Source organism: Drosophila tropicalis, unplaced genomic scaffold (genome assembly GCF_018151085.1).
Source record: "Drosophila tropicalis isolate 14030-0801.00 unplaced genomic scaffold, ASM1815108v1 contig_593, whole genome shotgun sequence".
Lineage (NCBI taxonomy): Eukaryota > Metazoa > Arthropoda > Insecta > Diptera > Drosophilidae > Drosophila > Drosophila tropicalis.
This window is the reverse complement of record NW_027173070.1, coordinates 2,886,624-2,912,213: the sequence shown is the minus strand read 5'-3', so window position 1 is coordinate 2,912,213 and position 25,590 is coordinate 2,886,624. Positions and strand designations below refer to the sequence as shown.

General features: G+C 36.3%; 3 protein-coding genes and 6 long non-coding RNA genes across 9 annotated transcripts; 1 reads left to right on the top strand and 8 right to left on the bottom strand.

Moving 5' to 3' along the window:
- Nucleotides 1–1,237: 1,237 nt before the first annotated feature.
- Nucleotides 1,238–25,537, top strand: Eaf (ELL-associated factor). Its single transcript, XM_068288298.1, is given in 9 exon segments — nucleotides 1,238–1,347; nucleotides 2,694–3,723; nucleotides 3,796–3,888; nucleotides 22,713–22,765; nucleotides 22,767–22,852; nucleotides 22,919–23,145; nucleotides 23,211–23,298; nucleotides 23,361–23,886; nucleotides 23,950–25,537. Coding segments are annotated over 8 exon segments (1,566 nt in total). The 5' UTR covers nucleotides 1,238–1,347; nucleotides 2,694–3,596; the 3' UTR covers nucleotides 24,316–25,537.
- On the bottom strand, nucleotides 6,585–7,517 carry LOC137575666 (uncharacterized). Its single transcript, XR_011032218.1, has 2 exons — nucleotides 7,481–7,517; nucleotides 6,585–7,399 (listed from the first exon to the last, which is right to left on the bottom strand). It is a non-coding gene; the product is annotated as an uncharacterized lncRNA (long non-coding RNA).
- On the bottom strand, nucleotides 8,031–8,879 carry LOC137575664 (uncharacterized). The gene is made up of 2 exons (XR_011032216.1): nucleotides 8,836–8,879; nucleotides 8,031–8,754 (listed from the first exon to the last, which is right to left on the bottom strand). It is a non-coding gene; the product is annotated as an uncharacterized lncRNA (long non-coding RNA).
- LOC137575667 (uncharacterized) lies at nucleotides 9,625–10,544 on the bottom strand. Its single transcript, XR_011032219.1, has 2 exons — nucleotides 10,501–10,544; nucleotides 9,625–10,434 (listed from the first exon to the last, which is right to left on the bottom strand). It is a non-coding gene; the product is annotated as an uncharacterized lncRNA (long non-coding RNA).
- LOC137575669 (uncharacterized) lies at nucleotides 11,619–12,576 on the bottom strand. The gene is made up of 2 exons (XR_011032221.1): nucleotides 12,536–12,576; nucleotides 11,619–12,462 (listed from the first exon to the last, which is right to left on the bottom strand). It is a non-coding gene; the product is annotated as an uncharacterized lncRNA (long non-coding RNA).
- LOC137575665 (uncharacterized) lies at nucleotides 13,113–13,997 on the bottom strand. The gene is made up of 2 exons (XR_011032217.1): nucleotides 13,958–13,997; nucleotides 13,113–13,876 (listed from the first exon to the last, which is right to left on the bottom strand). It is a non-coding gene; the product is annotated as an uncharacterized lncRNA (long non-coding RNA).
- LOC137575668 (uncharacterized) lies at nucleotides 14,724–15,691 on the bottom strand. Its single transcript, XR_011032220.1, has 2 exons — nucleotides 15,659–15,691; nucleotides 14,724–15,585 (listed from the first exon to the last, which is right to left on the bottom strand). It is a non-coding gene; the product is annotated as an uncharacterized lncRNA (long non-coding RNA).
- On the bottom strand, nucleotides 16,313–18,088 carry LOC137575660 (interaptin-like). Its single transcript, XM_068288297.1, has 2 exons — nucleotides 18,040–18,088; nucleotides 16,313–17,967 (listed from the first exon to the last, which is right to left on the bottom strand). Exons 1-2 carry the CDS (start codon nucleotides 18,068–18,070, stop codon nucleotides 16,388–16,390), a joined length of 1,611 nt encoding a protein of 536 aa, XP_068144398.1. The 5' UTR covers nucleotides 18,071–18,088; the 3' UTR covers nucleotides 16,313–16,387.
- LOC137575663 (uncharacterized) lies at nucleotides 18,764–19,981 on the bottom strand. Its single transcript, XM_068288299.1, has 2 exons — nucleotides 19,911–19,981; nucleotides 18,764–19,839 (listed from the first exon to the last, which is right to left on the bottom strand). Exons 1-2 carry the CDS (start codon nucleotides 19,939–19,941, stop codon nucleotides 18,842–18,844), a joined length of 1,029 nt encoding a protein of 342 aa, XP_068144400.1. The 5' UTR covers nucleotides 19,942–19,981; the 3' UTR covers nucleotides 18,764–18,841.
- Nucleotides 25,538–25,590: the final 53 nt, after the last annotated feature.

Genomic DNA, 25,590 nt, shown 5'->3' with positions numbered 1-25,590 from the left:
AAAATAGTCAGTTTAGACATAACCTCAAAATAAGCCTGGTACTTGGTACCGTTAGAACGAAAACTAATAAAAAGTTGAAAAGTTTGCTCAAATTTGCATTATGAAGGCAACTTTTTCAATGAAAGTGTCGAAATGAATAATAAGCAAAGGAAACGGAAGAGGAAAGACAGCGAAAAGGAAAGAGAGACCAAGAGAATGAAAGAAGAGAGCGGACGAAAGGAAGTGCCATAAAAATGCAATTTTAGATTTCATCAACTGATAAGAAAAGTTTTTAAATTGGAATGGAGACTGTAAAGTGAGCAAACAACAATAATAACAGCAACAAAACAAAAGCAAAACTCGTATGTTTGATTAGAAAACAGAAAGAAAAAGAAATAACAAGGACAACAGTCGGCCTACAAATTGAACTCGTCACGCCAAAATACCGTTAGAAAGTTTTTGCCAGTTTAGTTTGCGCTTTGTTCTTACGTGTGTGTGTGTGTGTGTGTGCGTGTTTTTTGTTTTGTTTTTGCATTTCCTGTACTGCTTGCATCGACCACCCACGCCCCATTTGCCCTGCCACTGCATTTGTCTCAACTATATGAACTACATAAAGTATCAATTTCATTTTTATCAAATGGTAACAATCGCCAGTAGTACAGATTATAATAAGAATCTAGAAAAAGAAGGAAAGAAATGAAAATGAAAATGGAAATGCATTGAGGCGAGGACTCAGATATGTATTTCGGCATCTTAAAGTGCAGATCTCTCTTTCACCGCTCTCCTCTCATCGCATCTCATCTCGTCTCAGCTCTGCTCCTTTTTAAAAGGCACAGACAACGTTCAAGCAATTAACGCCCCTAAATAATGAGAGCACATCCTTCCAAACATCCTTCTACAAGCAGGCAGGTCAGCTCACAGTAGCGGCGCCTCAAGGATTAAGGCCAATGTTAATAATGATCTCCTTTTGTGAGGGTCGTAGCTGGTGTTAATCCTGAGGGCGGCATTTTGTTTGTTTTTCTTGATGCGATTTCTTCTAAGCCCACAAAACAAAAACAAAGCAGTAATATGCAAACATTTCATCAAATATCTTCCTCATTTTTTAATTTATTATTTTATCTGCAAATTTCAAAGAGTTTTTTTTTTAATGTTCTAACGGTCAATATGTCAGTCTGGCAGTCTTGCTGCAAAATTTTTTTCTATGTCTGGCAGCTCTTCAAGCAACTTAAAATAATATTGCTATCGATAGTACAAGAAATTTTTAGTCCACCACTAGTAGTGATAGTGCAATCGGTGGTTTGCCAGCTCCACTGCTCCATTTGTTTAAACAATTTTAACTCCTCGAAATGCTTCGCTTTTAACTGCTAAGTAGGTAAAGAATTTGAAAACGTTCAAAGAAAAAGAAACAACTTAAAAACAAAGTGTCGCGATGTGCTAAAAGATGCTACTAAAATAAATAATCCAAAAAACCCAACAACAAATTACACACACACACTCACACAGAAGTACAATTATATAGTGTCGTACGCACACATATGCAGTACATATAGACAAATAATTTTCGTCTACGTTTTCAATTTGTTTTTTTTTTCGGAAATTTCACCTTCGCTTTGCTGTTTTTTTTTTTTCGGCTATTTCAAACTTGTTTTCAGCTGTGTCTGTTTCTTTAACCTCTCGGCACCCCCTCCACCAGGGCCCCGCTACCATTCCACCCCGCCCCTAGTCCATTGGCAGCCACCGCTCACTTTTTCATTTGCTTACGTATTACATGTAAATGTGTGCGTTTTGGTGCGTCCGTATTATGTATTTTTTTTATCTCGATAAAAAATTAACCAAAATGCAACTTAAATATAAATATTGTTGTTGCAAGATCAGCTGTAATTTGCATAAAGAAATTGCAGGCACGTGCGACTGTAAGTGTATGTGTGTGTGCTGTGTGTGGCTAGTGTATATATAAGAACAAATGTGTGTGTGTGTGTGAATGTGTGGCATATTTAAAGAAAATCAAGCCAAGAATACATAAATAAGCTGCAATTTTCATTTTGCATAAATAAAATTCGTATTTATTGCTATTTAACGTGTGTCAATTAAAAACAAAAAATTTAACAAAAAACAAAAGCAGCAGGTGCAGATTAGAGATGAGGACGTGAATGCAATGTCTATCGAATCCTGAATAAATTTGAAACACGGTTCTAGTTAGAGGAAGCAAAAACACCTGCTTCGAAATAAAAATAATTCGAACAATGTAATTATAAAATTAAAGATTTTAATTAGGTTCATTTAATTGATAAAATTAATAAAGTTAACATAAAATAACTAAAAGCAATTTATTGTTGGTAGATTTTTATTGAATTTATCATTTTAATCTTTGTTTCCATACCAAAATGTGAAGTAAAATTAAAAGCACTTTGTTGTAGGGCTTAAAGTGGTTATCGTGATAAATTTTAAAAATTGTAGTATTTAAATAAAACACTAAATGGAAAGGTAAATTTGATGGCTCGGACATTTGCCAGGACATAAGCAGGAAGGGAAATTGTCCACCTCTAGAAAAATTGCAAAAAAAAAAAAAATACGGCCACATTATGACAATCTGTGTAATCGCGCGTGTGTGCATGGGTGTGTGTGTGCGTGCCTGTGCTTGTGTGAGCGCTGCAAACATATGGCAAATTATAAATGAAATAATAATAATTGTTGCATTCTCTCCTACATTGCAGTCTAAATGTTGCTCAATACAAAATAATATCAAATGTGAAAATCAATTACACGACGACAACAACAACAAATTGTAGGCCAACATTTTTAAGTGATTGAACAACAACAACGGCAACCGCAAATGAAAGCGAACCATTGCTGACTTATCAGAAGAAGAGGCCTCAACACCAAATATTCAAAAAAAAAAAAAAAAAAAGAACACAACAACTTAAGCAACTTTGCACCGTTTTGTTTTCGTTTATTTATTATTATTTATTTTTTTTTTTTTACCTTTTGTTGAGAAAACATTTGTCAAAATTCTCCGCTCAAGTGCAAGAAACGTGCTCTGCATTCACCAAAAGTGGATTTAGCACAATTTAAAGAAATTTTTTGTATATATTTTGGATTTAAATACGGCCGTAAACATTCCAAAATCCGTGGGTACCAAATTGCAACGTCTCAAGGCCAAAGCGGCTGCGAGTCAACAATATCGAAAGTCCGGTTCGGGCGGCAGCAGCAGCAACAACAACAACAGCTACAACAACAACAACCACAATTACAGCAGCCACAACGGTGGAGGCGTCGGCGGAGGCGGAGGAGGGGATATAAATTTTGGCACACAAAGCGGTTACCAATATCAACGCGGTGGCGCTGCCGAAGAGCGTCGCAACTTTGCTGCAACGTCGTCGGCGTTGGCAGCGGCAGCGGCAGCGGGAACGTTGGCAGTTGGAGACGAAATCGTTGAGAAGTCGTCGTCATATCATTACAACAACCACCACAACAACCACATTAACATTAACAACAACAATTATCAAAAGTCAAACATTACCAGTGCCAATTACAATCATAATCAACAACAACAACAACAAACCCTGCCTTACCACAATAGTAACTCCAACTCCAACAACAACTCCAACTCCAACACGATGATGATGACCAAACAAAAGAATACGCTGGCCGATCGCCTCAACATCAGCGGGGAAGTGCGCGAGCTGAGATTAGGCGCAACATTTAATCCAAAAAACTCATCAACCGCATTTCACACAATCAAATGTAAGTTTTCCCCCCGCCCATTCCATACATATCTATGTTCTCTTGCCTCATTTCATATCGTTTTACTTGCAGATGACTTTAAGCCAGCCAGTGTGGATCCAAACCGTATGGCAGCTGTGGATGTTGGCTCAAATAATCAAGTTACTGTTACCGTGCCAAATTTAGGTGAGTCCTTGAGCAAGTAGACTAGTCAGTTTACTATAAGAAGAAACCTCTGACTCTCCCCCTAAAAATGGGTGTGTGCTTTCATTCACATCTATTTATAGATTGATGAGAGTTAGTTGTGAATCGGTGGACGTATTCTTTTAGCCATTTCAAAGAATTTCTTATTGGTTGGGCCGAAAAAAAAACATTTTTGAAAAACCTTTTTTCAGGGGGTTCCCCCCCTCAGTCCATGACTTAAAACAATTTATTCGCCAGGTTAAGTCCGCATGAAAAACGGCAAGAAAAATGTCAATTCCAATCAAAATCTTTAACCGGGCATACAAATATTTAGTTCCACTTCATTGGGTGCTAACTATTTCTGGTTAATATCGATGATACAATAACAATTCCCATAGAAATTTAATGCCATGTTCCCAAAAAACAACACACGCAATCACAAAAAAACAGGACCCAAATCGAAGTACTCAATAAATATTCAAATCGAAGTAAAAAAAAAGAAGCAAAAACACATGTAAATCAAATTACAGAACAGAGGAAAGTTATCGATTTTACTTTTTTTGTATATATGTTGTATATATATGCACAATGAACCCCACAAATCGGTGAACAGCTGATGACGATTCGTCATTACGCATATATAGCTACCTATTTACTCATATATGTATGGATGTATACATATGTATGTGTGTATATAAAATTTTATGGTTAAGGCAACAGAGAGAAAGAAATTCGCAATAAAATGTATTTTGTGCCATTTATTGAGGCTAGGCAAATATTTGTCATACAAAAAAGTATATGAAAATAAAAAGCAAATTACCTCTAATTGTTCAAACATATGTATGTATTTATACATATGTATGTGTGATTGTATTTACCAAAATCTTAATAGACTTTAAAGTGCATTTGCTTAGAAATCGATGGCGTAATTTCAAAGTCATGGGCGAAGAGAGAAAAATGGGCTCTGAGAAAAATTCACCGGCCCCATAATTGAGGTCTACAAGTTTCTTTTTACCAAAACATTCTGACTACAGAATATACACAGTTGTAGTCTCCAAGAGCAAATAAGTTGGCTTAAAGCTTAGGCTTGGCCATATTTCGTTAAATTGTAAACTATTTTACTTTCAATGCTAAACAGCTAATGTGGGGTATAACGAGGGAACCAAACCCATCATTGCGACTGGTGAAATGTAAGGGAAAATATTACAAACTGGGCTTGACTCAACTCCGTTAACTTGGCTGCTGCTGATGACATAATTTTTGCAGCAAAAGCTGAGACCACAGAGTGTTGTTGTATGATGAGAGTCGTTCACAAAACAAGTTACATTCATAGATACAAATTAATGGTTTTGTTTAAACAAAAAGCCACCACACATACCCAAACAGACCAGGGCAGAGCAGGCCAGGCCAGACCAGACCAGACCAGAGAGTTGAAGGCAAGGAAACAAAATTACATCAAGTCAGGCAAAAAGCAACCAAGCGTTCACCTATTTTTTTTTCCGATTCGTTTTTTCTACTCTGTTTTCCATCTATCTACTACCTACCATGAGCTTTTTGTGGCTAGACAGAGTCTCTGATTCGTTTTGCGGGCTGTATTGTATACTCCATTACAGTTGACTTGGTTTCTGTGGTACGCTTCGTTGATTGCCGCTAGCAAAAGCGTCGCCAAAGACGACTGGCAATGGGGCGGGGGAGTGTCATCCGTGTCCCACCGATGTCATTTGGTCAAGTGTGTGTTTGCATAGCGTTCGATTTTAGGGAATCAAAGATCAGGGATTACAATCTGTAAGCAGCAGACTGTCGAGAGTTCCATCTCGAGTAAAAAAAAATATTCTTAACCTCCTGGCCATCTTGGGAATTTTCCAAAGACAAATTTCTATAAATATTTTCAGATATGTATGTATGTATATACATACATATATATATTCATTGTATATAGTGAAGAGTGAATGCACATTGATGAGACGAGCACCACATTCAATGTGTGGGTTGTCTGGGTGTGGGTGGGTCTCAGCAGTGTCAGGCTAGCACACCTCCAACATCCATATAAATATAGGTTCATATACATATATGTACATACATACATATGTATGTATGTGTATAGTTAAAACTGGCGCCGTTCTAATTAGTAATTTCTTGGTGTAGGAAAGTGAGAGCCAAGTGCCGGCAAGTTGCCATTCAACCACTTTGCACCGACCACCCACTCGCCACATGGCATAGAAAGACTGGCAAGACTTGACCTTATTTATAGATTAAATGGACTAAACAAAAGAGAATAATGCACTCCTCAATGATTTATCGAATAAATCTTTTGTTTATGAGATATTCCCAATTAAATGCTGTCATGAGTTATAAATAAATGTAATCTACAATTGCTTTTGTTGCTATGTAAGTCCTTAATCACATTTAAAAGATTTCTATGGAAAAGAATGTGACTAATTCTTTAAGAATCAGTTCTTGCATAACAAAACTCGAAACAATCTAAACCAGATACATTTGCGTGAAATTTTTGCATGAACAATTGATATTAAACGGTCACAGTTGGCAAAATAGTTAGACTAGTTGAAATTTAGATCAAATATCTTAGATTAAACAAATTTTCAATCAACAAATGGAAAGAATTTTCAAAACAGTAGAGCGAAAGAGCGAAATATCAGAAAACGTTAACCAATTGCACGGATAATATTCATACATACATATATTTTTCTGATTTTACATCAGTTCTTATGAGAAAAGTTTATTTAAAATCCTTGAAAGCAAAACAAATGTGAAAAATCTTTTCCGCTTCTTTTGGAAACTTTCAAAAGTAGATAAATCTTTTAGAAAGAACGTTGCCTGTTAATGATACATTTGGCCAATTGAACTGATTTGTCTAACAAAATTTTGTCTTGTATTGATATAGTAGCTGGACCTCCAGCACCTGCTCCCCAAAACTGCGGTGATCTCGGGTGGAGTTTGCCACCACTTTGTTGAAAAAGGGAAAACAGAGTGGGTGCAGGGGTTGGTTGATTATCCTCATGAATGATTTGATTATTGGCGTTGCTATCACCAATTGATATCGATATTGGGCTAGGCTTCTTTTTCGGAGCTGATCTAGGTTGAACAACTCCGTTGACTTTGTTTATACTTTTTCCAGAAAGTTTTCGTAATGGACCATATAATGCATCGCCAAGATTGACAGATATCGAACTGTCAACGGAAGATTGATCGTTTTTGCCGTTGTTTGGTCTCTTAGGTAGTCGTCCCAGATCCACCTTGTTCGAAATGCTCAGAACGCGGCCACCACTTCTAATGTTGACGCTGGCTGATGCTTGAGCTGAGGCATCACCCTTGCCACTTGCTGAACTGTTTAGATCAACCCGTTTATTGGATTTCGATTCGCTGTCCACTTTTTTCAGGTTCAATTCACGTTCGCAAAGATATATGTTATAGCCGAGTTGATTAGTATACCTGCGCAGTGCACGCTGCCGAGAAGTAGTTTGGCCGCAAATACTCTGTACAAGAGTGAAAAAGCCTTTAATATGGAAGAACGGATTATAAGTTAGAGATACATACATAGGATACAGTCTTCCGTCCACTCTTTTTGAAAACTTACATAAATAAAGCAGGCAAGCTCTCATTTTCAGGGTCCCACTAACAATAATTGCTGGCTAAGAGTTGTGGCTCTTTATAAGCACATTCCACCGATAATGCAATTTGTTAGAGTTCCATTGCATTTGCAACTTCTAGTTCCGCATTCTTATTTAACCCTTTTACGCTTGATTACCATCAATTTGTGATCAGCTTAAACGAATCCCATTGGATTATATATTTAACTGCTGAAATGAAATTCCTGTAAAGATAAAAAAAGCCTGCAATGTTTTTTTTTAAGAATGTAAACGACTCTAAAGCTGAATCGTTGTAGCCTTTTGATCTATTCTTATCCTCAAAAACATCTGGGAGGAAAAAAATCGATTTTGAATCTTAACATTTTATCAGTCTAAGAATTTAAACACGGTTTTTTAAGGAAAATCTATAATTTCCTTCGCTGCTGGAAAATGACAATATCAAGAGCTAAAGCAATCCAATTCCGCTTTGAAAAATTGAATTTATTTCTTAGTACTTAATATATTTTATATAAAAGCCACAACAAAAAAATTAAAAACTTTTGAATTTTCTTTCCAATTTTATTTGGTAATGCGCAAGCGTTTATTGCAAGTTATTGAATTTAGTTAGCAAAAGCTCATAGACCTTCTTCAATTAGTTTCGTTTCAATACACTTGGCGATTTGGCCATCCGAAGCAAAAGTATTGCCTAAACTGCTAGGTGACCTCGGTAGGAGACCGAAAAGGTCAGACAGGCTGGCGGATTGCGGTGGGGTTGGTGTAATATTCTCCTGTATGATTTGATTATTGGCGTTGCTATCACCAATTGATATCGATATTGGGTCTTTCTTCTTTCCTTGAGCAGTTCTGGGAATAATCCTTCCCGGAATAATGCGGATATCAGACCAAGGCTTAATATTGGATAACGCATCGCCAAGGTTGACAGATACCGAACTGTCCACGGAAGCTTGATCGTTTCTGCCATTGTTCCCTCTTCGGGGTAGTCGTCCTTTGCGCAGGCCTGAATCCACATTGTTGGAAATAGACAGAACGCTCTCACCATTTCTAAAGTTTACATTGGATGATGACTGAGCTGCGCCATCACCTTGAGACCTTGCAGAACTCTTTAGTTCTGCCCGTTTATTGGATTCGTTGTCCAATGCCCGCAGCGAACCAAGTTTTTGACCATTCAGTTCACGGTAGCAAGAATGTATTATTCTGTTGACTTTGGGTGACACTGCTAACCTGGATAGTACATGACTACTTTGCAGTAGAGTAAATAAACCTTAAATATAGAAGGAAGGATTTTAGGTTAGATATGTATATTTAGGATACAGTCTTCCTTTATTCCTTTTCCGATACTTACATAAATAAAGCAGGCAAGCTCTCATTTTCGGGGTTCCACTAACAAGAAGTGCTGACTGAAAACTGTTGATGACTTTTTATAGGAAAGATCCGTGGATAATGCCATTGGTTTTAGTTCCAATGCATTTGCAACTTCGAGTTCCGCATTCTTATTGAATCATATTTCAACGCTTTACCACTATCCCAATTAATTAAGATCAGCTAAACCAAAGCGTGTTGGATTATTAAACAAGCGAAAAAGAACTTTAGATGAAAAAATGTTATAGTCTGATTTTTCTGATTTACTATAAAATGGCGATGTTAATATAGCCAAAAAGAATGTAAACAGAGAAGGAAGTATTTCTGATCTTAAATTGTGTGTATACTCAAGAGAAACATAAGCCTTAGCCTTATAATGATAGAGTAATTTTGAGGGGCAACGGAGGGGAACGATCTATCGACGTTCTAGCAGTTGAAGATAAAAAAAATATCTCACTCTTTGGGAAAGAAGTTTCGCTGCATTCCTTATAGTATCTGCCACTGAAAAATGAACATTTTCAGAGCTAAATTTTGAATCAATAAATCTTTGAACTGTAAATTGTAACATTTCAAATTATAAAATCCATATCTGCCCATCAAATTTTACAAAATGCGCAAAATAGATTAATTTCATGTGGAAGAAATTTAAGATTACAGACTTGGCCGATAGGCGCGCCAAAGTGCTGGATCTGAAACGGAAATAGCATGAATTGCCCTGTAATTGTCTATGTACATGTTTTCCAACAAAAAGAAAAAAAGATACACTTCTCAATTCATTTAACACTTTTAATGCGCAAACTTTATTGAATTTAGTCAGAGAAAGCTGATTTTTCTTGATATTCTTCAATTAGCTTCTTTTTAACGCAATTGGCGATTCTACCGTACAATCGTTTCTTCAAGGCCTCTGTATTCGATGAAGCCCTGGGCCTCCTCTTACCTCCTGAAACATTAAAGTTGACTCCCCATGGTGTCCTCGGCTGGGGTTTGCTGTCCACAGGCTCAACGGATAGCACGGCTGTGGCAACGGGTTGTTGACGATCATCCTGAATGATTTGGTTATTGGCATTGTTATCACCAATTGATATTGATATTGGGTTACTCTTCTTTTTTGGAGCTGATCTAGGTCGAATTACATTTTCAATTAGCCTTATTTCAGGAGTAATAAATTGGTGTGGGATTAAATTAGATATAGGCTTATTATTCGATATCCCATCGCCAAGGTTAACAGATACCGAACTATCCACGGAAGATTGATCGTTTCTGCCATTGTTTGCTTTTCGAGGTAGTCTGCCTTTGCCCGGGCCCAGATCCACGTTGTTTGAAATGGCCAGAGCGCGGTCACCATTTTTAATAATGACATTGGATGATGACTTAGCTGAGCCATCACCTTGGGACCTTGCAGAACTCTTTAGCTCCACCCGTTTATTGGAAGTCGATTGGTTGTCTAATGTTTGCAGCGAACCAATGTTTTCAAGATTCAAATCACGTTCGCAACTATATATGATCGAGGCCAATTTTCTTATATCGGGTAGCCATATATCCTGAGATAGTACATATCTACTCTGTAGCAGAGTAAATATACCTTTAATAAAAAAGGACGGAATATAAGCAAAAATATAAAGGATCTTCTTCCTTTTCGGAAACTTACATAAATAAAGCAGACAAGCTCTCATCTTCCAAGTTCCACTCACAATAAGTGCAGACCAGGAACAGTGGATGGCTTTTTATAGGCAATATCCGTGGATAATGCAATTGGTTAGAGTTCCATTGCATTTGCATTTTCGTGTTCCGGTTTCCTTTTTAATCATATTTTTACGCTTTAGCACGATCCCATTATAATTATTATCAGCTTAGCCGAATCGTATTGGATTATTAAACAAGCAAAAATCAACTTTAGATGGTAAATAAAAATCGTGTTATGTTAGACTCAGTGGTCTATATTTTTCTGATTTACCATTCAATGGCGATGTTAATGCCGCCAAAAATAATGTAAACGACTAAAGGATGTATTTCTGATCACACATTGTTTGTATGTTCAAGGTAAATATAATGAAGTAAGTAAGTCGTCTCGCCGCCTTAGGTATACCATACACCAGTTAAGCAAATATTTCAATTTTATCAAACAAATGCATTTTCACATGCTTTTTACAAGCATATCTTAGTATCTCGCTCACTCAAGCATACGAGCACACTAGCGCCCCACCCAGCCAACGGGCAACTTCGGCCTTTTGGAAAAACGTTTATATCCATAACTTTGCTATTTTTTGTTAGATTTTGATCAAATTTGGTATTTTGGATATTAGTATCAAATTTAAGTGTGCCAAATTTCATTGCAAAAGGTAGGAAAAAAATTTGAAATAAACTCGACCAATTTACATACTACAAGAGTGTGCATACCAATTTGGTGGCTCTAGCTTTTTTAGTCTTCGAGATCTACGACAGACGGACGGACAAGGCTAGATCGACTCGGCTGTTGATCCTGATCAAGAATATATATACTTTATGGCGTCGGAAAAGCTTCCTTCTGCCTGTTACATACATTTTGGCGACTTTAATATACCATTTCACCCTATGTGTGTATGGTACAAAAAGCTGAGTCAATCTATTATATCAATCTACGCCCATACATAGAAACATATAGATTTCAGACAATTTGCCTGTCCTCGATTTTAAACGAAAATCGATCTTGAATCAGAGAATCTGTAACTGGAAACAAAACATTTTTAGAGCTAAATCAACCAAACTCCGCTGCGAAAAAATTAAATGTTTTTCGTCGTACGAATTGAATTTTAATGTATTAATTATAAAATTTTAATAGTAACGCAAGCCCATATTGGGAATTATCGAACCTAGTTAGCTGATTCCCTTTTGTATTCTTCCAGTAGCTTCTTTTTAACACAACTTGCGATGCGACTGTACATTTGATCCTTGGCCATCGACTGGTCACTTGGTGGAGCTCTGGGCCTCCTCCTACTACTTCCTCCTGAAATGTTGAAACTTATTCCCCATGGTGTCCTCGGCTGGGGTTTGCTTTCTACAGGCTTAACGGACAACACGGCTGTGGCAGCGGGTTGTTGACGATCATTCTGAATGATTTGGTTATTGGCATTGTTATCACCAATTGATATTGCTATTGGGTTATCCTTCCTCCCTTGGGCAGTTCTAGGTAGGATTTTTCCGTTGACTTTGGTTATACTTTTGCCAAAAAGTTTTTGTAATAGAGATAAAGGATTTTTTTCGGATAATGCATCGCCAAGGTTGAAAGATACCGAACTTTCGATGGAAGATTTGTCGTTTTTTCCATTGGTTGCACTTCCTCTTTTTCCCGATCCCAGATCCACATTGTTTGAAATAGTCAGAACGCGGTCACCATTTCTAATGATAACATTAGATGATGACTGAGCTGAGCCATCACCTTGGGACCTTGCAGAACTCTTTAGCACAACCCGTTTATTGGAAATTGATTCTTTGTCTAGGTTTAGCAGCAAAGGCGAATTCACAGGGCTCAGACCATCCTGGCAACTATATAGAATGGAGGATAATTTGTTTAAATTGGGCAGCCATAAATCCTCAGATAGTACATATCTGCTCTGAAGCAGGGTGAATATACCTTTAATGTGGATAGAAGAAACATAAGTAAGAAAGTTTTAGGATACTATCTTTCTTGCTCTTCGGATACTTACATAAATAAAGCAGGCAAGCTCTCATTTTCGGGGTTCCACCAACAAGAAGTGCTGGTGAAGAGTTGTGGATGGCTTTTTATAGGTAAGATCCATAGATAATGCAATTGGTTAGAGTTCCATTGCATTTGCAACTTCGAGTTCCGGATTCGTATTTAATCATATAGTTACACTTTACCATGATCCAATCAAATTGTGATTATCGTAACTATATCGAATATTAAACTAATGAGAAGCACTTGAATAGAAAACGAACAATAATGGAGATTTTACTGTCTACTACTGGCTAAAAGAATTTAAACGATTGAAGAAACCACCAGTCGTATAAATATCTAAGTTGGGGATAATGCAAATGGTTAGAGTTCCATTCCATTTGCAACTCCGAGTTCCGGATTATCATTTAAGCGATTTCCATCCGTATTGGCATTTTATCAGTCTAAGAACTAAAATATAATTTTTTGAAGAAAATCCATTATTTTATCCGCTTTGAAGAATCGACTTTTGTTTTTTAGTACTTAACATATGAAATCTCAATATATTTTCTATAAAGGCGCACACAAACCGACGAAAAATTAAAAACTTTAATTTTCTTTCCAATTTTAATTGGTAATGCGCAAGCGTTTATTGCAAATTATTGAATTTAGTTAGAAAAACCTGATTGATATTCTTCAAGTAGTTTCCTTTTAACACACTTGGCGACTTGGATATTCGTAAAGCTTAGCAAACGGTTAGGTGCAGTTTTGGGCCTCCTCTTACCTCCTGAAATGTTTAAACCGACTCCCCATGGTGACCTGGGTTGGAGAAGGTCCAAAATGCTGACGGATGGGGGTGGGGTTGGTTGATTTTCTTCCTGAATGATTTGATTATTGGCGTTGCTATCACCAATTGATATCGATATTGGGTTACTCCTCTTTCCTTGAGCAGTTCTGGGAATAATGCGGTAATCAGACCGAGGCTTAATATTGGTTAACGCATCGCCAAGGTTGACAGATACCGAACTGTCCACGGAAGATTGATCGTTTCTGCCATTGTTCCCTCTTCGGGGTAGTCGTCCTCTGCGTGGGCCCGTCTCCACATTGTTTGAAATAGATAGAACACGCTGACCATTTTTAATGTTTACATTGGATGATGACTGAGCTGCGCCATCACCTTGGGACCTTGCAGAACTCTTTAGTTCTGCCCGTTTATTGGATGTCGATTCGTTGTCCAATGACAGCAGCGAACCAACGTTTTCACCTCTCAGTTCATTTTGGCATCTATTTATGATCCAGGATAATTTGCTTAAATTGGGTAGCCATATATCCTGAGATAGTACATATCTACTCTGTAGCAGAGTAAATATACCTTAAATATAGAAGGAAGGATTGTAAGTTAGATATATATATTTAGGATACAGTCTTCCTTTATTCCTTTTCCGATACTTACATAAATAAAGCAGGCAAGCTCTCATTTTCGGGGTTCCACTAACAAGAAGTGCTGACTGAAAAATGTTGATGACTTTTTATAGGAAAGATCCGTGGATAATGCCATTGGTTTTAGTTCCAATGCATTTGCAACTTCGAGTTCCGCATTCTTATTTAACCCTTTTATGCTTGATTACGATCCAATCTACATGTGATCAGCTTAACCGAATCCTATTGGATTATACTTTTACAAGGGAGAAGAATGTCACATGGGGAGTTAAAATCCTGATTAACCTTAAAATAGGAATATTTGGAAAAGTTGAGCAGATTGTCTGCATAGCAATTTCAAATACCAACAAATTCTATCATCAGCAAATTTTTTAGCACAAACAGAGATTTAAGCAACTGGAAAAAGTATTTCCAATGTATTTCTATTCAAGATTAGCATTAAAAGCTAAGGTTAGCCTATCGACTTAAGCCCTTCCGTCGTTGAGAAACCAATTTGATATATATACATATGTATATATGTATATACATACATATGTACTTAAAAAGGACAAAGCAATTAAATTCGGCCAAGTTTATGAAAATCGGAATAAAATGCCACGTGACAAGAACTCAAGAGGCCATAGGTGCGCCACAGTGCTGCTGCGGAAAGCGATTTGGGATGCTTTTCGGTAAAATATGAGTTGGTAGTTACTTAATTTTTTAATGCCAAAAAAAAAAAAAATCAATTTAGTTCTTAATTAATTTTCTTATTTGTCCAAACACATAGTTTTCCGATAATATATGTATATATTTTGTTTTGGAAAGGTTTATTTTCGAAATATATTTGTTACAAAACTTTTAATTAGCTTAAGCTCATTCTGAGTTAATGGCAAAAGGTAAAGAAAGTCATGGTTTACCAGAATGTCTTTCGGTATGCTGCTACTATTCCTCCTTGGACACAATTGGAGATTTTGATATATAATAATTCCTTAGATTCAGCTGGGTTTAATTTTGATTTCCGCAATGTTCTCGGTTGTGGTTTGTCTCCATTGGTGTTGCTATTGTTAATGGTCACCACGTTGTTGATGGGCGGTGGGGGTGGGGTTGGTTGTGTAAGGCCCCCCATTAAGACCTGATTATTGGCATTGGTATCGCCAATTGATATCGATATTGGGCTGCCTCCTCTTCCACCTATCGTTCTCCGTTTGATAACAAGTGGTTTTCGGGTATTCTGAATTTTCTTTGACGCTGATGATCGCGGTCTCACTGGATTTTTAATATCGATTGTGTTACCGCTAAGATCGATATTCAGGGAGCTACTAATGGACGATTGATCGTTGCTGGCACCACCGCTTAATTTTCGATTTTTACCAGCGCTTAGATCCAACGCGTTACTTACATCCGCTTGAACTGGACCAGAACTGAACTTGATATTGGATAATGCTTTGATAACTTCATCCTCTCTGGCATTTGCAGAGCTGCGCATTGAAATTTTGCCTTTTTGTCGCAAGTTGCCCGGTGCGACTGGACGAGCAACGACTGGGACATTGTACTTGGATTCGCATTCACTTAAAATTGTTGACAATCTATCGAGTCTCGGCAGCCATAGTTCGTTAGTGGATTGTACAAATCTGCACTGCAGTTGTAGCAGGGTAAAAATACCTTTTATAAAGGGATAAGTAAATGAAAGAAATAGATAGAGGCTTAAATTTTAGAATCTTTTGACAGCACTTACTTAAATACAGCACAAAAACTTTCATTTTGAGATTCTACTAAGTAGTGGCTAGGAACTGTTGTTAGCTTTTATAAGCAATATCCATGGATAATGCAATTGGCTAGAGTTCCATTGCATTTACAACCGCTGCGAGTTCCGCATTAACATTTAACCTTTACACGGTTGGTCACACTCAATTATCGATTACTTTTACAAAAAGCCAATACCGAAACCTCAATTCGTAATACTCCCAAACACATTTAATCCAATTGACTGAAATCAAATCGTTAACTCATTGCACTTATAAAGGGAAGTGGTACATTATAGTCTCCGAAATGTCTGTAACAGGCAGAACAAAGGTTTTCCGACCTTAAATCTATCTCTAGATCCCGAATATAAACAAATCGATGATCCTTTCTAGAATTTGAAGATTGTTTTATTCTCGTGGAATGATCTTGTTGTTCAATCTGATTGTTCCTAAAAGAAACATTACTCTGTTTACAACGATGAAAATCTTCTTATATGACACGAAATATTCTAAATATCTGAGTCCATTTAGGAATTACATTACAGAATCTTAAATATTTCGATTTGTTATGGTGATCAAACGCGAATCGATGTTTTATGTTAACTTAAACTTAAGTAGAAAATTGAATGTTAAATCCAGGGCTAACATTTTGGAATGCATCAATTTATTTTATATAATAGTATATAGTAAATTTACATACATATATAAGCATTAAATTAAATTCAACTTTTTTCCTGAGTTGAAAGGGCTAATAATGTGTTTGTCGCTCTAGCTTGTAAGACTTTCCTTTGCACGCAAAGCCTTATTAGACGATTCAATTCAAACCTAATTATGCGTTTCTGCCTCTCAGTTCTATATAATGGGTGGACCAAAGGTGGATAGTATGGAGAGTAAGGATAGGGAGGGTAAGGATAGGGAGCTACTCCTACTGGTACTGGTACTGGTACTGGTACTCGAACTGGGTAATACACGGGATAATTACGTGGAGATCGCATTTTTCGTTTTCCACTTCCCCAGGAAGCCTGTGCTACGACTGTAGCGCTAGCTGCTGCTCCAAAACCAAGTCCAAAGATAAAGGGGCTTCTCGGCTTTACTGCATTATTAGCTTGTTTGTCGGAAGACTGTTTTTCTACCTCATCAGCTTCTTTGTCGGAGGACTGTTTTTCTACCTCATCAGCTTGTTTGTCGGAGGACTGTTTTTCTACCTCATCAGCTTGTTTGTCGGAGGACTGTTTTTCTACCTCATCAGCTTGTTTGTCTAAGGATTGTTTTTCTACTTTATCCAATTGATTGTCCGAGGATTCTTTTTCTACATCATCATCTTGTAGATCTGTGGATTCTTTTTCTACATCATCATCTTGTAGGTCTGTGGATTGTTTTTCTTCATCATTACTTTCTACTTCTATGGATTGTTTTTCTACATCATCCGCTTGTTTGTCTGGGGATTCTTTTTGTACATCATTCGCTTGTTGGTCTGGAGATTCTTTTTGTACATCATTAGTTCGTCTGTCTGACAATTCTATGAGTTGATGCACTATCGTGGGTTCTTCCAATTCGATGGTAAAATTAAACGAACCACTTGGGGACGGTGGCAATACTTTCCCAACAATAATTCCAAGCGCATCTTCAATGTTCGATTTATGAGTTTCTTTAACTACGGTTTCTTTTTTGATTGTCAATTCTAGATCACTGATATTGGTAATTCGTTTTTCTCCGAGAAGAATTTTTAAAATCTCTGCATAATTTGGAACTATTGTTTTAGATTCTTCATTTTGATTACTGCTTATTTTAATCAAAAGTTCCTTGATAGCCATTAACACAGATGAACTGGGTAAACTTGGGCTATCTTGCTCGGATTTCTTTTTCATCAAATTTTGGACCAGTATCATAATTTGTTCAATCAGATTCTTTTGGGCCATGTTTTCTTCTTTTTTAAAAACATCTTGTAGCGTTTGAAGAATAATATTAAAGTTTACAATTTTTACGTCCGGTGTCTTCTCTGGTCCGGTACTCGTGTCATGTGTCTTCTCTGGTCCGGCACTCGTGCCCTGTGACTTCTCTGGTTTCACACCCGGGCCTTTCTCTCCTCGGGGCATATCTGGCAATTTTTGCGAGGCGAATTCATGAACTTCGTCAATGCATAATAGTTGATACTCGTATATTTGTCTCCTTAGTGATTGTGTTCGTGATTCTGGTATGTACTTGAGTGCTTGTGTAATGAGAGCCTTTTTAAGTTCAAGCAATTCTTTTAACCAAGGCTTAGCCTCTGATACACCAGATAATTGTAGTGCACAGAGTACACCTAAATTTGAAAAGATTTCATTTCGATACAATTATAGGCAAAGTCAAAACACAGCATAAAAAAAAAGCTCACCAATAAACAGCACATTGAAGAGGAGACGCATTTCGTATGGTATGGAAAAACGTTTTGCCAAACTGTTTCCAATTACTTTCCTATTTTACTCGTACACGATGCCACCTGGACTTAGAACTAAACAAATCAATTGGTTCAACTAATTGTTGTGTAATCCAGAAAGTATTAAATGATTTTTCATACTATTTTTAAGCGTCTCTTTACACTTTTATAATAATAATTATCTAGAGTTTTTATTGACTCATATCGGTTTTAAATAATATCAGAAAGGATCTTAAAATTTGAGATACTAAAATAAATTTTTTTCAAAATATGTTTTCGATGAATCTTTTAATATTTCCTGCCTTTTTATAAAGTAAGCCTAAAATTGGTACCTTTCCATGCCAAGCACGTATAGGGTGAAATGGTGTATTAATGTCGCCAAAATGTAAAAGGCAGAAAAGGACGCTTTTCTTTTTTGTTCCATAGATCGAAAAGACGATAAGAACTAAAGCTACCAGAAAGGTATACAGATCGATGATCATTTGCATGATGTCGTCTATCGTTTTGTTTTCATCGGATGAAGTCAATCTTATTGTTCCTTTTATATAATACGGCTGATTCGGAAATAAACAACCAATGCAGTTTATGGAATTCACATGCAAAAGTTCAGTCGTCGTTGGAGCTCGTCTCCTTGTGCGTTGCACACTTCTGCAAGGGCAAAATGAAATGCAGGGCTAACATATTGAACGCATCACTTTATTTTAAATAATGGTAAATAATATATATATTTATATATAAAAGCATAAAAATATGTATATTATTAACTTTTACTAGTTGAAAGGGCTAATAATTTTTTTGCCGCCCGAGCTTGTAGGACTTTCCTTTGCACGCAGAGTTTTATAAGACGATTCAATTCAGCCTTGATTAATCGACTCTGCTTTTCAGTTCTTAATTTAGCAACACGCGGAGAACGGAAAAAGCCAAGCTTTCCAAAGCCAATTTGTGCTCCGCCCCAAATGGAACCTTTTCCTGACACATCAACTGACCAGTCAAAGGTTCTAGGCTTTACTGCATCATCACCTTGTTGGATTGATAAATCTTTGAATTCATGCAGACCTACAGCGGTTGCAGGAGCAGGTTCTTCCAAATCAATGGTAAAATTAAACGAACCACTTGGTGCCATTGGCAATACTTTTTCAACAACAAATCCAAGCGCTTCTTCGATGTACGATTTAGATTTATTAGTTTCATCAACTACAGTTTCTTCTGCGAGCGTTAATTCTAATTCTCCGGAATCGGGAACACGTTTTTCTCCCAGAAGAATTTTTAAAATCTCTTGATAATTTGGCACTATTTTGTTAGATCCTTCATTCTGATTATTGCGCATTTTAATAAATAGATCTTTGATAGCCACCAACGCAGATTGACTGGGTAAACTTGCACTATCTCCCTCGGATTTTTTGATCATTAAATTTTGGACCAGTATCATAATTTGTTCAATCAATCTCTTTTGTGCCATATTTTCTTCTTTTTTAAAAACATCTTGCAGCGTTTGATGAATGACATTAAAGTTTGTAACCGTTTCGTCCTGTGGCTTTTGTCGTTCGTTCGTTTCTGGATTGCCTATCATGGTGTATTCATGAACTTCCTCAACGCATGATAATTTGAATTCTTGTAGTTCTTTCTTTAGTGATGGTGCTCGTGACTCTGGCACGTACTTGATTACTTTTTCAAGAAAAGCCTTTTTAAATTCAAGCAATTCTTTTATCCAAGGTTTAGCCTCTGATACACCAGATAATTGTAGTGCACAGAGTACACCTAAATTTGAAAAGATTTAATTTCGAGACAATTATAGGCAAAGTCAAAACACAGCATAAAAAAAGGCTCACCAATAAACAGAACATTGCAGAGGAGACGCATTTCGTATGGTATGGAAAAACGTTTTGCCAAACTGTTTCCAATTACTTTCCTATTTTACTTGTACACTATGCCACCTGGACTTAGAACTAAACAAATCAATTGGTTCAACTAATTGTTGTGTAATCCAGAAAGTATTAAATGATTTTTCATACTATTTTTAAGCGTTTCTTAACACTTTGTTAATAATAATTTACTTTGAAGCTTGACCTTTAATTTTGAGTTCCCAAAACTAGAGTTTTTATTGAGCCGTATAGGTTTTAAATAATATCAGAAAGGATGTTAAAAATTTGAAATCGTTTCTTAGACATTTTTGTGCCCCTTAGTTGCTTTTGTGTTTCCAAACCAAACCAATCATTTTATAATCATGAGTAATCATTCAGGGTAAAATTAAACAAGCCCCCTCAAATTATCAAAGTACACAGTTAGAGAGTAAAGCCACTTTTGTTTTGGTTTCCTTGGTTTTAAATAAACAATAATAATCTCGATTAATATTTCTACTGTAGCTTTTCTTATCAACATTAGCCATGATCATGCCTCGCCTTCTTGCCCTTGTCTGGGTTTCTGCCTTTTTGTTTCGTTTGCTTCTTCTACTGCTGTAATGCGATAAGGTGGTGCTCTGGGGCACTTTCCTATCAGCTGTTAAAACACCAAACAGGTGGCTGAACTCACCCATAATGTTTATGGGTATATACGAGATACAAAGAGAAACACTAAACCAGAGAAAGAGCTAGTGATGAAGAAGGAAGGAGATCGAGAGAGAGGGAGAGAGATCGCAACTCACGGAACTTCCATTCCATTTTAATGTAATGCAATTTTGCTCTAGTTCAACGTCAGAGCTCAAATCAACTCTCTCATGCGTGTGTGAGTCTAATTAAGATTTCTGTATCTACTATATCTATATAGCATATACCGACTTCTTATATTTATATGCATTTCCATTTATGTATGTGCGTTTCTCCATAAATTTGCGAAAACCAAAACGGAAGCTTTACAGTTTTGTTCTGCTTTGGCACGTTTGGCCATATTGTTGGCAACGCTAAGCCAAAAAATTAACGACTTTTGACGGCACTTGACCTTTCAATTTTGCCCTCTTTTCTTATATAGAAAGAAACAAGTTCATTAACAATTGCAATGGAAATGAAAATACCAAATGGTCTTGAGATTATACAATCCGATGGTCAAGAATTTTAAAGTCATCTCTTGAAAAATGACAACTGGAAACTATGTAAAACAGAAAAGAAGTAGAATTTCTGCAATCTAATTATAAGTTGATTGTGTTTTAAATTGTCAATAAAAGGAATGATAATAATTCTTTAGATTCAGTTTAAAACAGGGTCTCTTTAAATTAGATAACAGGGGGAAACTGGTTTCTTCAGAGTGTTTGATTTTAAATATGATTAGACCAGAGACAAACTAATAGATTGATTTAACGAAAACGTTGCAAAGAAGATTTCTCTGCACTATTTTCTAACGATATTCATAATAATGAGAATTACAGCACATTCAAACGACAGCCATGACTAAACTGCGACTAATCCTGCATAGAAACCATAAGACATGTTACATAAGTGGGTAGGATAAGTAAAATGGTCACAGATGTCATTAAAATATACGTAACTAAAAGTTTATATATTGTTAATTCTTTTAAGCAGTTCAACACAAGCGCATCAAATCGTTTAAAGTTTAACGGTGGGGGGTAAAGATACAAAAAACAAAAAGCTTAACCGGATTTGAAAATGCAAAAACCAAAATATTGTGTTTGTTGCTGCACACTTTCATTTTATGATGTTGCCCTGCAAAACCAGAGTGTAACTTGTGGCGGGGGGTATATTCATTTCAGGCAAACATCATTAAACTACTAAGTGACTACTTGAATGTAACTTAAAAACCTAGACTTCTCCATCTCAAAGGGGTTCCTTGGATTCTCAAGATCAACCTCTTCATAGAGGGTACTCCCGAATCGTTCATTATTGTGCTTTTTACTTTTTGCTTGGGTGATTTCTGCAGTCACTGCACTTTCTTTTCACAACCAAAACTAAAATTAAATAAATGGAATGAGATAAGATTTTAATGCAAGAAAACAAATTGATAATGTTTGTTTTTAATACGCCATTGAAATATTTGTTATCTAATGCGAAATTGCTCTCCTATCTTAGACAAGTTGATTATTTTTTGACAAGTGTGTATGGGAAAAAACCCTTAACTTTACCTAATTAAAGTATTTGTGTATTTAATAGTAACTGAATTTTATAGGCCAATAACTAAATTTCTTTATAAACTCGAGGACAGCTACAAATTTCGATGAGCTCCTAAACATAAATGCAGCTTTTAGCCGATTCTAAGCTGGGAAAACAATTTTAGCTCTTAACCGCTAAAAGTAGTTGATCTTACATTTTGCATTATACAACACTAAAGTTGTCGATGATAACTAATATACCCTCCTAGCCCCAACATAGGTTATGCAGGGTATTGAAAAAGTGAAAGAAACCCCCTAGGGTCTCATTGGCAACGTATTTCAGTGTGATTTAAAGATTGTTAATGGTTTTCTGATGATGATGTTGAATTATTACGATTTGTTTGTGAGGCTCTTCGACCACCTAGCCACACACGCACACTCATGTGTGTTTACTTTTAAGACTCACTGTCAATGAACTCTACAAGCTTAACCTGTTTTTCTGTTTGTTTCACTTGATAATGAGAAATAATTGTAACCATATCTTGAAAGATCTTTAATTAATGACATTTCTTAAATTCTTTTATTTTTGTTTTAGAAAATTCCGGTGTGCCTCATACAGTTTATAAGGGAAATCAGAGAAAATATGCAAAAAGAGTGTTTAATGATTTATGACAAGGAAACGGGTGCTATCACATTAGAAAAGCTATATCATAATATACAAGTAAAGAAGACAAGGTAAGATCTCTCAATGCTACCCAACACTATTTAATACTAAGTGACTATGCAACACTCATTTTACAGAAGCGAAATGACACACCATAAACCAAGTTTTCTGCCCGCTCCAAATATCAATCATAATAACATACCAATGTCTACCAATGGTTCTGGACCTGGCCCAGGACCAGGATCAGGACCATCACCGCCATCATCGGGATCGGCAAGTGGTTCGGGACAAAAACTAGAGAATAGCACCATGCGCATTAGTTCCAAGACGAAAGTATCAACGGGCAGCCGAAGGAATAATATAAGTAAGTGATTGCCATTATAAACCGATGTGTTGATTGTTTCTAAATTACTCACATTTTATCTCCAGTTGATTTTAAGCCACGAAATTCACCCATGCAGCAGAGTTCCCCATCACGTCCAGTTGCTTCGCATCGTAGTCCACAATCGGCGCCGGCGTAAGTTAGAATAGAGGATCCTTTGATCCTTCATATTTCTAACAAACTTGATTTCTTTGCAGCTGGAATGCCAATAATGCCCAACAAACGTTGCCTAGCATACCCATGATAATGGATGATGATGATTTTGGTCTTGGTGCCGCCTTGCACAATGGAACTGGTGGTGGTCAGGCGAATATCTCTGGCTCATCTACTGGCTCCTCAACGGGCCAATCGGACTATGGTGGTGGCGGTTCCTCATCTTCTTCCACAATGCATAGACAGCGACAAGTGCCTCAACATGGTCAGCATGGCAAGCGACAGCAAATGCATCAGCATCATCAGCAGCATCCGAGTCCACCTATGCATCAACAACAACAACAGCAGCAGCATTATGGCCGTGGCATTAACAATGGAGGAGGCAGCAATAACTACGCACAACAACAACAGCCGCCGCAGCAGCAGCAGCACCATCAACAACAACAACGACCCTCCTCCTCATCAACATATAGCCATCATAGCAATAATATGCCCATGGATTTAGATTCCCCAAGAGAACATGAATTAACCTCACAAACGATGGCCCAAGCGGGCGCTGCCATAGAAGAGGTGAGTTTAACTGGCCACAGGTCCCGTTCCGAATTGATCGTTTAATTGATCCTGTCTTTGCAGCAAATTGGTGGTGTGCTAAGTGCTTCCAGTTCCAGCTCGGAATCGGACTCAAGTGATAGTGATAGTGGCAGTGATTCCGATGATAGCACTGATGATGATTCCCGTCCCATGCAGCAGCAACAGTTGCCAAATTTGGGTCTCGGTTCAATATCGCCTTCCTACAATAATCACCAGCAGGTCCAGCAACAGCCACAACAACAGCAGCAGCAACAACATCATCATCATCATATGCAGCAACAACATCATCATCAGCAACAGCAACAGCAGCAATCCGATATGTATACCTCAAATCGTGGCTTTCCCAATGATTTGCTACAAAATGATCTGCAATTGTCCTCGAATTCGTCCGATGATGATGATGATTAGGCGCTGCTTGCTGTGTCCTGCCCCGCTCTGCCTATTTGTGCATCTCTCTTCTCTTTTTAAATATCAATTATTATTATTATTTTTTTTTTCTTTTGTTTTCCTTGATTATACACACATATATATATATATAAATTGTATACATAATTATTTTTCTCTCATTTTCTGCTTTTAATTAATATTCTAATTATTAAAATGGTGAATTTAATTGCTAGTGAAATTTTTTTATATATAAATAAATTCTCTGTTCCATATGTACACAAACAAACAGACCAACACACACACCTACACGATTATACAAATGCATACACCTTTATTTATATATATATATAAACCATCTTCCAAATGTCCTGGAGAACATTAATTAATTAATTGTTTGATTAAATGAGAGCATTAAAGAAAAATCAACAAAACAAAAAATCAATTTACTATATACATTTATATATATATTCTTTTAATTTTGCCAATATTTCAAATGTAAAATTTTAAAATGAAATCAAAGGTTATGTGAAACAAAACAAAAACAAACAAAAATGACACAATAACTAATTTGTTAAAGTGGCGCGCACGCAATTACAATATTAAATGCATATATAAAACATATATGAACATTTATACATATACATATACATATATATATATACATATTTATATATATATGTATATATTTAAACAAAAAACGGAAATCAAGAACTACAAAATTATTTAGTTTCTAATTATAAATTAAGTTAACAAAAAAATGACCACAGCGGATTTTTGCCATTAATTACGCATTTTAATTGTAAGCAAAAGTTTCAAAAGCAAAAAAAACGAAACGAAAAACGTGAAAAAGTAAATCAATGAGAAACAATTTCGCTTTTATTCAATTTTTTTGATTATTTTATATACAAATATATTATTTTATTAGTCAAGTTGTATGTTTAAACTGCAATTTCTTTGTCATTTGTTTATGTTTAATTTCCAAACGATATGTAGCGTTATAAAGACATATATATATATAAATATATGTATATATTTTTTATGTATATGTATTTAGGCGCAATGTGTTTTCTTTTAGCTCATGTGTTTTATTTGAATTTATTTTGTAATAATTTTTTAATTAATTTGTAATAACTATTATTATTATATTATTCTAATTTTGTTATGTGCTTGCAATAATTTTTTAAAAGCAATGGAAATGAAAAACGCAAACAAAAACCACAAAATAAATATGCATTCAAATGGATATATTTTGATTTTTTTGTTCACTTTTGAGTTTTTTTGTAGGGTTTAGGCATC